The sequence below is a fragment of the Artemia sp. Qi Xiang Cuo genome, chromosome 4, assembly GCF_049724085.1.
Source record: "Artemia sp. Qi Xiang Cuo chromosome 4, ASM4972408v1, whole genome shotgun sequence".
Lineage (NCBI taxonomy): Eukaryota > Metazoa > Arthropoda > Branchiopoda > Anostraca > Artemiidae > Artemia > Artemia sp. Qi Xiang Cuo.
In genome coordinates, this window is record NC_142797.1 from 39,971,394 (window position 1) to 39,987,750 (window position 16,357).

At 35.9% G+C, this 16,357-nt stretch overlaps 3 protein-coding genes across 4 annotated transcripts in view; all 3 read left to right on the forward strand.

Moving 5' to 3' along the window:
- LOC148953104 (ras-related protein Rab-37-like) overlaps nucleotides 1-5,138 on the forward strand; it is a 74,399-nt gene extending 69,261 nt beyond the window's left edge. For both annotated transcript variants that reach the window (XM_089087528.1, XM_089087529.1), the window contains 2 exons: nucleotides 3,421-3,559; nucleotides 4,624-5,138. In XM_089087528.1, coding sequence (XP_088943654.1) covers nucleotides 3,421-3,559; nucleotides 4,624-4,726 — 242 coding nt within the window. In that variant the 3' untranslated portion in view covers nucleotides 4,727-5,138. The remainder of the gene's footprint in view (nucleotides 1-3,420; nucleotides 3,560-4,623) is intronic.
- A 3,414-nt stretch (nucleotides 5,139-8,552) lies between these two features.
- On the forward strand, nucleotides 8,553-14,133 carry LOC148953105 (THAP domain-containing protein 2-like). The gene is made up of 2 exons (XM_089087867.1): nucleotides 8,553-8,705; nucleotides 13,822-14,133. The coding sequence occupies exons 1-2, from the start codon at nucleotides 8,628-8,630 to the stop codon at nucleotides 14,131-14,133; spliced, it is 390 nt and encodes a 129-aa protein (XP_088943993.1). The 5' UTR covers nucleotides 8,553-8,627.
- A 240-nt stretch (nucleotides 14,134-14,373) lies between these two features.
- On the forward strand, nucleotides 14,374-15,096 carry LOC148953106 (uncharacterized). Its single transcript, XM_089087868.1, has one exon. It carries the CDS (start codon nucleotides 14,374-14,376, stop codon nucleotides 15,094-15,096), a length of 723 nt encoding a protein of 240 aa, XP_088943994.1.
- Nucleotides 15,097-16,357: the final 1,261 nt, after the last annotated feature.

Sequence of the window (16,357 nt, forward strand, 5' to 3'; positions counted from 1 at the left end):
TCTATTGCCCAAATTTATTTCTAAAGCAACGAAGAAACTGACGTAAAAACCGGTGTGTTCTCGAATTTTACAGCGTAAACTTGAGTGAGTGGCGCATAATTCACAAGTACCAAAGCTCTTTCCCCCTACGGAAATTAACAAAATAAAACTCAAATAAAATTCTCAAATTTGGAAAGCCTTATTTTCCACGGGGGGGGGTATTTTCCGTGGGGTGGGGTTATTTTACGAAGGGGTGGGTATTTCGCGGAGGGTATTTCGTGGGGGGGATTTCGCAGTGGGGTCTTTTCCAGGGGGGTGTTTTCCGCAGAGGAGTATTTTTCGGGGGGGGGGGGTATTTTCAGGTGGGGGGGGGGGGGTAAACGCCGGCCACCGTAAAAAAACACCTTATTTTTTTACCAGGTCCTCATTTCTGCGCACCAACAAGTCAGGCGAGACGCTTATTATATGCTGAGCCTTCTATCCACAGATACCTCAACTGATATCCTTCTATGATTCCATGCATCACTATCTCCATTTTCTTGGCTAACAGTTTCGATGTCCTTCAACAGAGGAAGATTGGCCATTTTTCATCCCTCTTGTCATTTTATCAACTTCCAATAGACTTAACGCCTGTTCTATCAGCACATTCTGTTAGGTCTGTACTTTCCTAGTCGGTTCAAACTGGCAAGAAATCCGTTTCGCAATCTTGGGCTTGTCATGGCACTGTATTAGTTGGCTTATGCAATTCTTCTACTAAATGTTTTATCTCTCCTTCATTTTCAAGAATTTTCCCTTGCTTATTTCTTAATCTCCTAATTCTATTATTCTCTTTTCTTGCTTGCCTTAATTTTTATTGCTAGATTAACTTGTTCTGAATTCTATTCTGTTCTTCAGCCATTTTATTTTTCAGTTTCCACAACTCGATATCTTCCTCTTCAATCTTTCGTATTTCATCATTAATATCTTTAAATTTGTACCATATATCCGTTCCCTTGTTGAATTCTTCTTCAAACTCGTTACACATCTCTGTTCCATTTTAGATCCTTTTCTTCAACTGGTTTAATACTTTGTAGAGATGCCTTTCTGTACCTTACTTTCTCTCATTGATTCTTTTCCCACGTTTTGGACAGAATTTTAACTTTTTTTTTAATATTTACCAGAATTGCACGGGCTCTGTTTAAAATCTTGCATCAAAGTTCGAATACTAGCTCTTAGCTGCTCTTTCAGGAGTTCCTCTTAGTGATGAAGAATTCAATTTCTAGTAGATTTTTACGAATTTTCTTGGTTTACTATAGTTCCCATGTCCATAGTAAGACTACTGTGGTAAAAAAAAAAAACGAGTTCGTTCTGTACCCTTTTCACTACCGTTAATATGTTTTGTGTCACATAAATCTGGTCTATTTGACTTGACTCCCGATTGCCCATTTGGGTAAATCTCAAGTCTTTCCTTAAATGGGCCGAAACGTCTTTTCAATTCGAAGCCCTATCAGAGCAATAATTCTTCGTTTGTTATTTTACCATTTTTTCATAAAGCACTATTTTTTCAAACTACACAATTAAAATCACCCAATACCACCAAAATATCTACACGAAGGAACCTTGGTAATTTGTCTCGAAGAGCACTCTCCCTTTGTGTGTAGTTTCCTGTTCTTGACGGTAGGTAAACGTTTGCTATTAGTAGTCAGTATTATGCCACCGATGCCGCTATGAGGCCACGCAAGCAGGATTTTCCTGTCGGGGATAGGGACAGAGAAAGGAACTAATGACGTAGCAAAGACCCCAATCTATCTCATAGCAACGGAACAGCTTCAACCTCTTATGCCCAGCATATCGTCGTCAGGGCGTTCGTCAGGGTTGTTAAAATGATCAAACGGATAATAATGCTGGCTTTCAATCGATATTTGAAAATTTCATATAATTATATGAATATTACATCATATATAAGTATTATATCTATTTATCGGAAAGGTGCGCAAAAGCACCGAAAGGCTGGCCCCCGACCCTCCCCCCATAGCAAGTCTTAGCAGAGGCCATGAAATGGAGATCAGAACCGCTGGTAGGGACTGTAAAGCCCAATTGTCATATTATTGTTCTCGTTGTTATTGTTGTTTTTGTATATACATATGTATTTTTTTTATACATGTTCTTTTTTTTTATTCCATATCAGTTAAATATTTCATTTTTCTGAGCTCTCAACCAAAATCTGAGCGTTCCTAAATCAAATGCTGGGCGAATCAATGTATTTTGAAGATTTTTTTTTAGACGAGAGCACAGGGAAAGAACTGGAAACTAACGATAAGAAGAGTAAGTCGCTTATATGAGAAATAAGTGTAAGTAGAGGAGTGATGTTACGTAAATAAAATATTTGTTTAGTGAATAGATTTACTTACCAAAGTAGCATTCTTATTACTTAGATTTCACGGCAGACCCTGTGTTTCCATGGATTATTGGTAAAAAGCTTTGTAAAATCTGACAAAGCTGTGTCTCTCTGTTTTGTCTTTGTAGACTCTGTTTATGTTTTTGTGCTTGAAAAAAATTATTTCTGAGAAATGCCAATTCTAATAGAATAAAAAAAATGTTGTGTTTTTAATCCGTAGGTTTTCTATCTTTTGCTAACAAAGCGTTACTGATAATGAAAAGTAATGAGCCGCCCTTGTCAACTGAAATCAAAACTAAAAACTAGAAACTAAATAACAATATACACATCAAAGAAATCTGTCTTTGATGTGCTGTAAAGCAACAAATTTGTCTCGACCAGGGGCATATTCCAATCGAACAAAAATTCTAAGACAACATAAAGGGGAAGTGCTATTGAGGAGCTATTTAAATAGACCCTCAGTCTTAGAGGCCCTAATTACCCTTTGATGGTAATTCTGTTACTACACCCTATTAATGCAAAATGAGCACTTTTTATACGTAACCGTTGATGCAGTATATCCAGGACATCCATTCAGTAATACTAAAGGCTGTGCAGTTTTGCTTAGTTAGTTTTCATCTATCGGGGCAACGGGGGTAAGTCGTTCCTTATGTGTAGGCCATATGTTTGAAAGAATACACATGGACTAAGCTTGAAATGTGGATATTGAGAGGGTGATAGCTCCCTTTTTATTACCCAACCACTTATAGCCTGAAATAAAAGATCACAATCTTATGCTTACCTGCAAAAAAGTGAAGGGAGTAGGCGCACAGTTTATGCTGAAATTTTAACTTTTTCTGGATAATGATCACCCCATCAGTAAATTATAATTTAAATAAAGCATGAATATCTAGTGAGAGATTAAGAAAAGTAGCTTTTTCCTTCAAGTATAGGATAATTTATGTTCCTGTTAAGTTTTAGCGTCAATTTTTTACTTTAATTTCTAAAAACTTTTATTCTATATTTAGTTGTGTTAAGTGCTAGCTGATGCTTGATAACTATCTGATGGTTTCAATATTTATCAGGTAATAAGTGCGATTCGACGCTCAGAGAAGTAACAACAGAGGAGGGGCAGCAGCTTGCTAATGAATACGGTATTGAGTTTGTTGAAACTTCTGCTAAAACTGGGCAGAATGTTGAGAATGCCTTCAACATTATTTCCAGGTAAAGAATGCAAAATTTATCGAAATTGAGTGTTGGGTTCTAGGGGACCCCCCTTTTAAGAGTGTTAATTTCTGTTTGTTTTAGGTTTCAATAGTTATTTGTATGAAATTTCAGTAGGTTTCAAGCACGGCCTATTACTTGAATTTATTTCTGTTTGTTTTAGTTTATTATTGCTCTTTACTTTTCTTTCAATTTCTCTTTTTAATTTTTTTTAATTAATCATGGTTGCAGCGATAGCTGCAACCAAATAGAAATCAAGAATGGACCATAGTAACCATCATTTTAAAACAGTTTAAAAAACTGTCCAGTGAAAAAAAATTTCCGTATGAGGCTGATATGGAAAGTGTAACTATTATTTCGATTAGTCTTAATAATAACTGTTATTTCGATTAGTCTTAATATTCAAAATTACTTTGAAAACAAATCTATAGGAATTTCAAAAATAGCCTGAAACCCCTCATAAAAAGCTTCAGGTCGAAACAAATGTTACACCAATGGAGTCGCCATTGCTGAAAACCCCACATAGGAAATTTACAGTTCCCCACCTTGAACAAAAAGGAAAATCCCTTTCTTTTTTGCATGAGTAGCACTGATGTGTCCTTTTTTTTCTTCTTCTTCTTTTTTCGCCACTAGAGGAGTACTGGAATATCATAGAGAGCTGTTTAAAGGCTCATTTGAAAGGAAATAGCTATATCCACGTGCTCTTTATAAGTAAAAAATCATAATACTTGAAGTAAAATAAAATTTTTGACAAAAGCTGCATCTTCAAATACAAGATGATGTCATGCTGGGTATCATGTCATATTTGAGTGACTTTGCTGCCTGATTTTTATGGTTGCTGCGACAGCTGACATTTATTTACGATATATCTATTACGAATCATCCTTATATTCATTATTTGTTAAAGGTCAATCAAGATTTTGCTGTTATTCTTTATTAACTGGCTAATGTTCTGATTTTGTTTCTTATTTTAGTATTAGTTTATTTATTGAGAACCTAATGGTTTTTCTTCATTCAAAAATTGCTTGGTTCCTGACGTTGAAAACGAACCTTTTTCTTTCTAGAACACTTCTTGAAGTAACGAAGAATGGAAGCAGCTCTATGAAAAGAGTTGAAACTGAACACACACAAAGTGTGAGGCAAAACTGTACCTGCAATATTGGTTGAGCAAACAGCTCTTACATACGAACATTTGCAGCTTCTATTCTTCTCTGCAATGCTATGCTAGCTCTTGCTACTTAACAAAATGCCTTCTCCGCATGGTGCTCCTTCATATCGCATTTTTATAAGAGGTTTCCGTTTCATTGACTCTTTTTTTATTTCTGTTTCATCAGTACTAAGAGATTTCAGTTTATTACAAAAGACATTTGTTTTTCCATCAGTGAGCTCTCACGTCAAAACTAAAGATTTTTTGAAAATGAATAAAAATGGACTTTTCAGTCAGTTCTTCAGAGAAAACCAGATGTCGTTTCAATGGTGCTACCAAAGGCACTTCCAAACTAGTATTTCCTATTATTTTGTAAAGCTATTTTATTGTGTTTTTTTTTCGTTTAATTACGCTTATAATAAACAAACGAAAGATTTAGTTGTTCGTTTTTTTGATTCTATGTCATATATATTCAGTACCAGAGGACCGAGCTTCGCTCGGTGAAAAGAAGGACAGGCTTTTTTAATCTGTCTCGTAAAATAACTTAAGTCCATTTTATCTTATTCGCTATAGGAAGTAAAATCATTAGATTATTGGAAGTCTGGGTATTTGTGATGGCGTTCATATGAAAAACGTTTTTGAAAACTTAATTAAGGCCTAAACGAATAATCCTAAAGTTGTGACCTATATAGGCCGTTTTTAAAACCGGAAATCGATTAATTATCTTATAATGAACGGTTTCCTTATATATAAACCATTATTTTAATTTTTCTGCCATAAAGGGTAGCTTTTAATGTGAAGCAATTAAGAATCCGAGGTTCACTTTACAGCTATCAAACGGGAATGTCGTTCTTTAAAAGCTGGGAATTAACGACTTTGTCAACAAGCAAATTACTTTTTGAAGCTTCTCCTACTTTTGCTCAAGGTTTTCAACCTTCAAGGGTCTCTAATTTCAGTTAGTAACATTATTTCTCAGTAAAAAAAAATATTATGAGGGCTGGGAGGGAAGAAAATTTTTTATCAGAGTCGTGACCTAAATAGATCGTTTTCTTACGCTGAAATTGGTAGTATGCTAATTTTCAAAAAAAAATTGTAGTGCTGTTTTTGAGAAAAATTACAGATTTGTTTTTTCGTTTGCTCTCTCTCTCTCTCCTCTCTCTCTCTCTCTCTCTCTCTCTCTCTCTCTCTCTCTCTCTCTCTCTCTCTCTCTCTCTCTCTCTCTCTCTCTCTCTCTCTCTCTCTCTCTCTCTCTCTCTCTCTCTCTCTCTCTCTCTCTCTCTCTCTCTCTCTCTCTCTCTCTCTCTCTCTCTCTCTCTCAGTTACTCTTATCAGTTACTACATCGAGAATAAAGTTGATTTGATGTGCTTCCAATTTTGAAATTTAATTAAATTCTTTTTTTGGTTTATAAACAGGTGTAACTAATTTTATTTGAAAAGTACCTTCTTTGAAATTATTCTATATGGCGCCTAATCCCGGGTAGAAAATTTTCAACCGAATCTTTTCTGCTAATAGTTTACCATATTAAGGTAATTTACTAGGGCTTCTGAATTGTCCATTCATTCGGTACCATCGTGAAAGTATGGTTTCCATTATCTTCATCTTTCATTTTTTCTGGGTGATCATATTGCACTATTGGTCACAGAAAACAGTGCCGGATTTTTCATTTTAAATTTTTTATATTTATAGTATTTTTACGGTTATCCTAGAAATACTTCAGTCATTTATGCCAAACAATTTTACTTTAACACAAAAATACTAGATATATGTGCACCAGAGGCCGTTTTAGGGAGAAGAGAGGGGTGTACTTGCCATGGGCACAGAAATTTTAGATGCGCAAAATTCCAAATAGACAATCTAACAGTTATAATAATTTTGTTATTTTGAAATCTTTACTAAAATAAAATAGAGGGCTCTATTAGAAGAAAGTATAAGCGAATAAGCAAATTTAGAAAGTATAAAAGAATTTTGTTAATGAACGAAAATTTGGGTAAAATTTGGCCTGAAAATTTTTGAATTTTCGGGGGATGCTAATCAAGATTTTGCCCCTGGCGCAAGAGAGGGTAGAACTGCCACTGATCGGGTTAACGTATATAAAACAAAATAATCTAAAAATTCATAGCGACGTTTAACGATTGTATTGGGGGGGGGGGCTATCAAAGTGCTACATGTCTACCTTTTTGCTACAAAGTTGGCCTTGGGTGAAGACTGAGCGCAGATTAGACATGGGAAATTTTTTACACCGAGTCAAAACTTACCTTGTTTCTGTTACGAGTCGGGAATTAGCTGATACTTGCACTGAGGCAATCCCCAGGTCGAAATTAGATCTTTTTTTGCACTGAACCAGGACTGAACTCGTTTTTTCACAGCGTCACTAAAAGTTTATAGCACATAATTAACTCGTTCTTACACTGGACTAGGACTTAGTTTTTTTTTTTTTTTTTTTGCACCGAGCCAGGAAATCGTTTTAAAATAAAGGAGCACTTAAGCTCATTTTTATATCTTGTGAGGGCATAGCTCAGTCGTTTGCTGAGTAACTCAAACTCTGCAGCTTGGACTTAGCTGGTTTGTCAGAACGTGGCTCGTTATTTACTTAGCATCAGGAATTGGATCATTCATGCACTTTTTTAGGATTTTTCGCATTTTGCTCATCTTGGAACTTATTGCACTTTGGGCAAATGCTTTTTTATATTGATTCACGGCTCAAATTGTTGCAATGAGGTGGGACTTGATTTGTTTTTGTACCGAGTCATAAATTAGTTCGTTTTCACACCAAGTCAATCCATAGTTTGTGGATTTAGTCTTTTTGACACTAAGGTTGAGAGTCCTTGCGTGATTGCGGTTTGAACACGGCTCGGCCTACCTGCCCTTTTGCTAAAAAAGCTGGTATCGCAGGGGAACTGATTCAGAAGGGCACACGAGCATAGTTTACATCACCAATGAGACAGATTTACCTCCTGGCATGATTCCGGCTTTGACAAACTAGGAACTTGATCTACTAGAGTGTATTAATGAGGCATGGGTGTTTTGCTAAATTTGGGCCTCTGTCCTTGGGATTGCTTGAGTTAAGTTGTCCTGAAGGGGAATTTCTTTGGATCTTTTGATCATTTCGAGAGGAACACCTATCTCAAATTTTGATGCAATGCTATGGTGGGATTTTTTTCGGGGGTTGAGAAGATATTGAAGGAAAGACGGCCTCTAATCCTATTAGTTATTGCTAATGACACTACAACATTCTATATTTGATTGAATGAGTCCCCTCCTAAGTTTCCATGAAAAAACTTTGCCGTGAAAAAAAAGAAAATAATAGTTCATGGGAGATACTAGAATTTACTTAGTTAATTTTAAGAGTGAGTAATTATGGAGGGTATCTGGATTATCCAATATTTTGACATGTCGATATTTTCACTTCTGACATTCGTTAATTCTAAATAGCAAAATCGATAGTTTGGAGTCGTATTCGTTTGACCCTGCTCAAATAATTTATATATCCTTTTTTTATGACATGAATGTTGGCAGACATGTACACATGAATTTTTTCGGGAGGGTGACGTTCGGTAAAGCAGCTAAATACAGGCACATCGTGTCAGAAATTATAGGAATTATTGTTGGGAAATTATAAAAATTCAAAGATCTCGTGGTGCAGCTGAAAGAGGGTTTGAAGGTCTTTCTCCTACGCTTAACTTAAAGAATAGACTATATCTTTGTTATATGGCCAATCAGAGTCCCCCTAAACAGGCAGGTTACCAGACAAATCCGTGTAACTCAATAGACCTTATTCGTTTTTTAAGCGCCACCGTCGGAGAGAAAAAGAACTACTCGTGGCAGCCCTGTTGGTGGTCAAAATCGCTCATCTGTCATAGGAATAAAGAAGAAAATAACAACAAAAGTCTACTTTTTGTGGTCTTTTTCGAGTCTCATCAATGGGAGGACCATACTGTTGTGTTCCCTTGTGCAAAGAATCTTGGAAAAAAACCCGAGACCTAAAACTACCTGACAGAGTGAGTAAAAACAGCTTCTTTTAGCCTTTAGCCCTAACATTGCATTTTCAGCTCCAAAGCCTGGTGAAGTATTTGGTGAGTTATAGGTTATAAAAAGCCTGATTGACTTTTAAATAAGTCAAATGAACTATAAAAAGTAGCCTAGACTGTAATTTAACTTTGGGTTGGTAATACTAGTGGTTAAAAGGGCTATCTACATGGTATTGCCTGATAAGGTTGTTTAGGCCTATTGCTATGCAGACAATGAACCTCCCTCCTAATGGATCAGATATGGTCCTGGACTATATAGGCCATTTTTTATTGGTTCTTTGCTAATACAGGTGTGCTGTACCCATAAAAATCACTGTAGGCTGTAAGGGATTTCAAAGAAGTTAATGAATAAGTATTTTTTTAAATGTGTTTAACCTTGGGCTGGTAATACTAGTAGTTAAAAGGGCTATCTTTGTGGTATTGCCTGATAAGATTGTTTAGGCCTATGCTGTGCAGGCAGTGCACCCTCTCCTAGTGGTTCAGATATGGTCCTGAACTATATAAGAACTTGAAAGGACTTGTTGAATAAATATTATTTAAGACGTAGATAAATATGAAGAAAACTATGGTAATGTAATCAATAAAGTGTATTACACTTTATAAAGGAAGACTGTTATGGTCTTATTGTTTTCTTTTGTAGGCCTACCCATTATATATCTGACAGACAATCAGAGGTAAATTTTCAGCAGTTCATATTATGGACTTACAAATAAAGTAAACATACTACTTGATGCCCTTTTTATGCTCTTAACAAATATAATAATCATTTTTTTCAAAATGAATCTTACCCCCATCCCTAGGCTATATATACCAATTCAGGGTATATATTTGCACATTAGAGGAAGGGGGGGGGGTATATTTTAAACTTACCTCTCGTTTGTATCAGAAATAAACTTTAACCCCACTGCCCTCTTGTGCAAATATATACCGTGAATTAGTATAGGCCTATATATAGGTGGGGGTAAAATTCATTTCTGAAAAAATTATTGTTATATTTGGAAAGAGCAGAAAAAAGGCATCATGTAGTATGTTTACTTTATATGTAAGTCAATGATATGAACTGTCAAAAATTTACCCAATCAGAATGAGAGGGGTATTTTCTGGGTGACAACTATCATGCTGAGAAAGTATAAATTCAGGAATCTAAAAGTTCCAGTTGTATTGACATGTTTCAGGATTTAGTTGTAATAGCACTTTTTCTTACATTTAGAAACAGTAACAAAGGGGGAATAATTGATAAATTTCTTTTTTTTAACCTTGTTCCCATCAGGGGCATAGCTCCAGCATTTGATAAAATTCTACTTAAGCTACTTTTGGCTATCTTGGAAAGGGGACAGGTTAGGAAAATGAAACTTTCAGGGATGGGTCTACAGGCTCAAGTATGTCCTGGGAAGGTGTTCTGAAGTTCCTACCTCCACTCCTCTCTCTAGAGGGCCCTGACCTTTCATTTTGAGTGAAACCTTGCAAAAAAGATCTTCTGCTTAAATGAATTACAACAACAAAATTTTCAGCTTCACAACTTTGCTCAATCCCAATTATTAATTCTTTAAAGATACACAAATACATTTTATTTATTAAAAAAAAACCGCTGACATGGCATAAAATTATCCTAAAATATCAGGGATTGGAATTTCAGAAATAACGACAGAAAAAAAGAAACCACTAACTGAAAATTAAGTAAAGAGTTGTTTTGTCAAATTTAAATAGGTTCTACCTGTCATGTAGGCAAATTTCAGGACTCTTGAGTAGGAGAAGGAGTGGAGGTAGGTAATTCAAAATAACACACCAGGACATACCATAGCCTGTAGATCCATCTATCTTTTTTGTAAAATTCTACTTTAGCTACTTTTGGATATCTTGGATTGGGTTTTTTTTAGTAAAAAGAACATTTGAGGTATGGTTATACTGGCTTATTTGGTGCGTGGGATGGTATTTTGAAGTACCTACCCCCACTCCTCCTTCTAGAGGGTCCTGACCTTTGATGACCTTTAAAAATCTGTTTTATAAAAGTGAAACCTTGCAAAATAGATCTTTTGCCTAAATGAAGTACAAAAAAGATTTTTTTAGCTTCACAACTTTGCTGAATCCCAAGTTATAAGGTGTTAAAGTTATGCAAATACATTTCATAAATTTTGAAAAAAAAACCCATGGCTTAAAATTCTACTCAAATAACAAAAATTTAATTTTCAGAACTAAAGCCAGAGAAAAAGAAACTGATAACTAAAAAATAAGGTAAAATGTTGTCTTGTCTAAAGTTCAATAAGTAGAGACCTGTCATGTAGGCAAATTTCAGGACCCTCTAGAGAGAGAAGGAGTAAAGGTAGGTACTCCAAAATACCATCCTGGGACTTACTTCAGCCTGTAGATCCATCCTTCAGAATTTCATTTTCCGAATCTAACTCCTTTCCAAGATAGCCAAAAGTAGCTAAAGTAGAATTTTATTCCAGCAATTTATTAGTGGAGGGGGGCAAAAAGTCCATATTCATGGGCTATATTGTATTTCATTTTGTCCAATTTATTGGAAAAAACTATAGTAATGTAGGTTAATCATTAAAGTGTATTGTACTTTATAAAGGAAGGATGTTATGGTCTTAGTGTTTTCTTTTTTCCCTGCCATCCTGAAACAACACCACTGGTTTTCATCCCAAAGAAAAATTAATAGTAAAATTCTAGTTTAACTGCTTGTTGCTGTCTTGGAAAGGGGTTAGGTAAATGAAACCTTCAGTAATGAAACCAGGACCAAAAACACAAACTAAGAATGTATTACTAAGCTTCCATGTTAAAACTCTTCTGATTTCCAAGTCCTAGAAATTTGCCTGCTTGGCAGGTTATACTTATTGAAATTTTGACAAAACAACATATTACCTTAATTTTCAGTCATCAGTTTCTTTTTCTGTGGTTTTAATTCTGAAAATGCAATTCCTATTATTTGAGTAGAATATTAAGCCATATCAATGGGTTTTTTCTAATTTTAGGAAAAATATTTGCAGATCTTTGAAACCTCATGAATTTGGATTGAGTAAAGTTGTGAAGCTGAAAATAGTTCTCTTTTACTTAATTAAAGCAGAAGATCTGTTTTGCAAGGTTTCAGTGTCAGAGCACAAAGATTTTGAAAGGTCATCGAAGGTCAATGCTCTCTAGAGGGAGAAGGAGTGGAGGCAGGTACTTCAAAATACCTTCCTATTACATACTTGAGTCTACCTGTCGTCCCTGAGGTAAAATGTTGTTTTGTTGAAATTTCAAATGGTGTAGACTGTAGACCTGTCAAGCAGGCAAATTTCTAAGACTTAGAAATCATAAGATCGTTAATGTGGAAGCTTGGTAATACCTTCCCAAATTATGGTTTTGACCCTGGATTCATAACTGAAAGTTTCAATTTCCTAACCTAACCCCTTTCCAAGATAGCAAAAAGTGTAAACAATTTACTTACATGTCTGTCAGTTAGAAGCATAAAACCTCTTAAGAAAACTGAAAGTTTAATTCTGCCCTTGAATGTTCCTAAAAATGAATGGAAGGTCTAGCCTTAAGGAACAAAGGTAGATTAGCCTCAACCCTATAATGCCAAGCATTAAAAATGCTAATACAAATTTCATGTCGTTTATAATAAATCAAATACTGTTTACATTTCACAGCAATTATGAACTCCTGTTTTTTTTTTGGGGTGGGGGGACAAGAGGGGTCTATAACCAGATAGTCACGGGGCATGGGATATATAATTTTTTTTTCTTCAAATTTTTGGGGGGGGGCGGCCCCCCCCCCCCCCAAACAACACCCCTGATGATTAATTAACTTTTCGATTTTCAGAATTGAGTGATTCATAGCTACTTGTTGTTCTTCACATATCTATTTAACTTGGATAGTAACTTCAATTTGAAACATTATACTATTTAACATTTAAAAATGTTATAAAATAGTAAAACATCACTGTATAAAAGTATAACTCAGTGATAAGATAAAAGAGTAACACAAATGAGTGTTTGATTCACTCATCTATCTAATTGAATGCTGATGGGTTCTGATGAAGTTGTGTTACCTTTATCTTGCACTATTACTTATAAATAAAAATATGAGAATTTGAAATTATCTTTTTCTTCTTTACATTAGGTACCTAAATTTACACTTCAGAGAAAATTAAGATCAATCTTGATCTGTTAATTACTCTAAAAAATTGCTCTAAAAATTGCTCCATTTTTTCTAAAAAAGTTCTTTCATGTTCTTTGAATAATTTGGGCAAAGATGTGAATTGGTTTTGAAAAATTACGTTTTTAGTATCTAAATCAAAAAAGAAAACCGAAGGGAAGTTTTTGTACCTCTCCCAAATTTTCTTGAATTGGCTGTGCTGTAATTTTCTAATTTTATGAAGCTTTTCTCATCTACCCACCCAACCTCCTGTGCTTTATTGAGATTATATTCTTTGGTGTCGATCATACTATTTTGACGACCACTTGATGGCAAAGATTGCTAATGAATTGTCCTGTCCGTGCCACAAAGCTTAAAAGTCTCTATTAAACAAAAAAAGAAAATAATCATGAGCAATGTGCCAACAACATTCCTTAGGGGGGCATTTGCCCCGTCTGGCCCCCCCCCTAGTGTCACCCCGGAATTCACCGATTTAAATTAGCTTGTAATATCGAAATAAACTACACGGGGAGACTCACCAGACAGTCCAAATCACCAACATTTAATCAAACGGCCCATTCAACGTACTTAAACAAATTCTAGTAATGAAAATCACAGAGGTCTCAATAATTTTTAACCTACACCCTGTTGGTTGCCACTGGACTTGCAGGGTCGCTGAGCGGAGCGAGAACACTACTACAATCAAGAGTCAATGATTAGAGTTTTCACAATCCTTAGGGGCTATCACTTCCTACCCTTCAATGCGGAATATGTTCCAGGTCAAAAATTAGTTTTCCTCCCCCTAAAGAGGATTCAAGCTTGCAGTTCTATTTTTAATTAACTGATTAGGGATACAAAGGCTACTTGAGAGATTTTGGGAAGTGATTAGCCCTGAGGATTGTCGAAAATCTGACTGCTCATCAGCCCTTGTAACAACTATCATTCTAATAGTGGAATTATATTTCAGGTTTCCTTTCACAAGCTTCCAAGTGATAAGTATCTGAGAAAGGAGTGGCTTGTGAAGATTCGAAGAGATGAAGGTCCCTTGTTCCAAATCTCAGATGCCTACACTAGAGTATGTTCTAGACATTTCAACACTGAGGACTTCTATGCTGGTTTTGCATCTGGAAGAAGAGAACTCAAACCAGGATCTATCCCAAGTATTTGTCCTTGGACAAATGAATCATTGTTCAGGCGAAAAGCTCCTAAAGAAAGACAAGTGATTGAGAAACATAACACAGGCTTTAAAAAACTCATTTCCGATAGTACTCAAGTTTAATGTGTGTCTACACGCGGGCTACTTCACACTATATCCCTCAATTACGTTTTTGACAGTGGTGATGGCAATCACCTGAGTAAAATTTGTGAAATAACTAGCCCAGGGTCTATTATCAGTAACAGCGATAATGAGCCTGCCAGTTTCGTATCAAGAGTAAGAGAACTAGAATCAAAGGCGAGGTCTATGCAAATTGCACTGCAAGATAAACAGAAAGAGATGGAAAAACTGCAGCACATTAATATGGACATAAAAAGGAAACTCGTTGCCTTTGGTCAATCTTTGAAAGATGGTACATTTACTTATGCTAACATGAAAAAGGATAACAAACTACTGCAGGTCTATACTGGGTTCACCTGTTCATCTGACTTTGAGTCTTTTTTTGAATTCATCAACTGTGGTGAAAATGGTGAAAATGTGAGACTCACTGAAGCTCATGTGAGAGATCCCAAAGGTTCAGCTAAGAGACGCAACAGAAAGCTCTCTGGACGGGATCAGTTGCTTCTTGTCCTTTGCAAGCTAAAAGTGGGATTATATGAACAAGACCTGGCATTCCGTCTTTCAATTAGTCAGGGGACCATTAGCAAAATCCTTGTGAGCTGGATCAATTTCTTATATAGACAGTTGGGAAGACTTGTTCTCTGGCCGTCAAGACAATATGTCGACAGAAATATGCCAGATGACTTTAAAGCTGAATATCCCACAACTCGGGTTGTGATCGACGCAACTGAAATTCAGTGTCAAGTTCCTTTGTCATTCCTAAATAAAACTGTGTCTTATTCGTCATACAAAACTCGGCAGACTAAAAAAGGTCTCATTGGCATTGCCTCAAACGGCATTGTGACGTTTGTATCTGAGTTGTACGACGGGTCCATCTCTGATGTAGAACTTGCCAAAAGATGTGGAATCCTGAAGATGCCATATGATGATGGTGATAGTATAATGGCTGATCCGCATACAGACTGACTTGCCTTCTTGCGTAAGCCTAAATATTCCCCCGTTTCTTCAAAATGATGGGCAATTTGCAGCTTCTGATGTGATTGAAACACAGAAGATTGCCCGCCTCCGAATACATGTTGAGAGACTCATAATGCGAATTAAGTGCTATGGGATCTTAAGAGAAACAATCCCAGTTAACCTTGTCCCAGTTCTGAATCAGATGTGGACTGTTTGTGCCATAATGACAGTCTTTATGAACCCCATCATCAGCTCTTCAGGTGACTAAGAAATACCAAATGAAGAATAATCATTTTTTCCCTTTGAGTCTACTTTTATTTGAAGCATATGCCGATCCCATGCTTAAGTATATTGAAGGGTAAATAAAAGGAATTGAAATAGATGATACACAAATAAAAGTTCTAAGTTTTTTTTTATTATATAATATTATTTACAGAAACAGAAGATTTTGTAAAAGCAACTAATACAACCAAATATTATTTTAAAACTATTTTAAAAAATACTCATTTTTATAACTTTTAAAATAGTCGTATTCAAAATTACTACCAGAACCCCTTACAGGTTGTAGGTGGGGATTCTGGGGGGCTGTCGCCCCCAACACCCTTACGCCTTTATATTAACGGGTTTTTGCTCTCAACGCCTTGCACTTTATGCAAAAGTTTGTATTTCTCAAAACTCTTTTTTAAACAATAAAAAATTTAGCGTAAAGAGAGAGGCGTTTAGGAGAGTACAGCCCCTTTCATATACGGAAGCACGGGTTTGGGGGGTGGCAGCCCCCCAACGACACTTCCTAATCCCTGCACGTGTTCAGGTTCGAACTTGTGACTCAGCCTCTTTAACTCTTTATAAAACGTAGTTTTTTTAAAATACTTTCTGCACGTTTTTGTACAGTGTATTCATTATTATTGCTTTACTAACTGTTTGCTGATCTTTTCAGGATTTAATGTTGGGGGGCGCCCCCCTCCAAAACCCCCAGTTTTTGAAAATTCTTGTGTTAAGGCTTTTAATTCCTGAATACTCAAATCAAATGCACAGTAAGATTTTCTTTTTTCAACTTTTCTTCGAGCTTGCGGGTATACGGCATGTTATCAAAGCAGTGGAGACTTAACTGTAACCTGAAGGCCGACTGTTGAGCCGAAGGATTTAATAGATTGGATTTAAAAAAGAAACTTAGTTTCTTTTTTAAACTTTAAATTCAGTATATAAAAAATTTTCTCTCACATGGAATCGAACCCGGATCTTCCGCCTGACAGTCAGGAACAGCGACCAT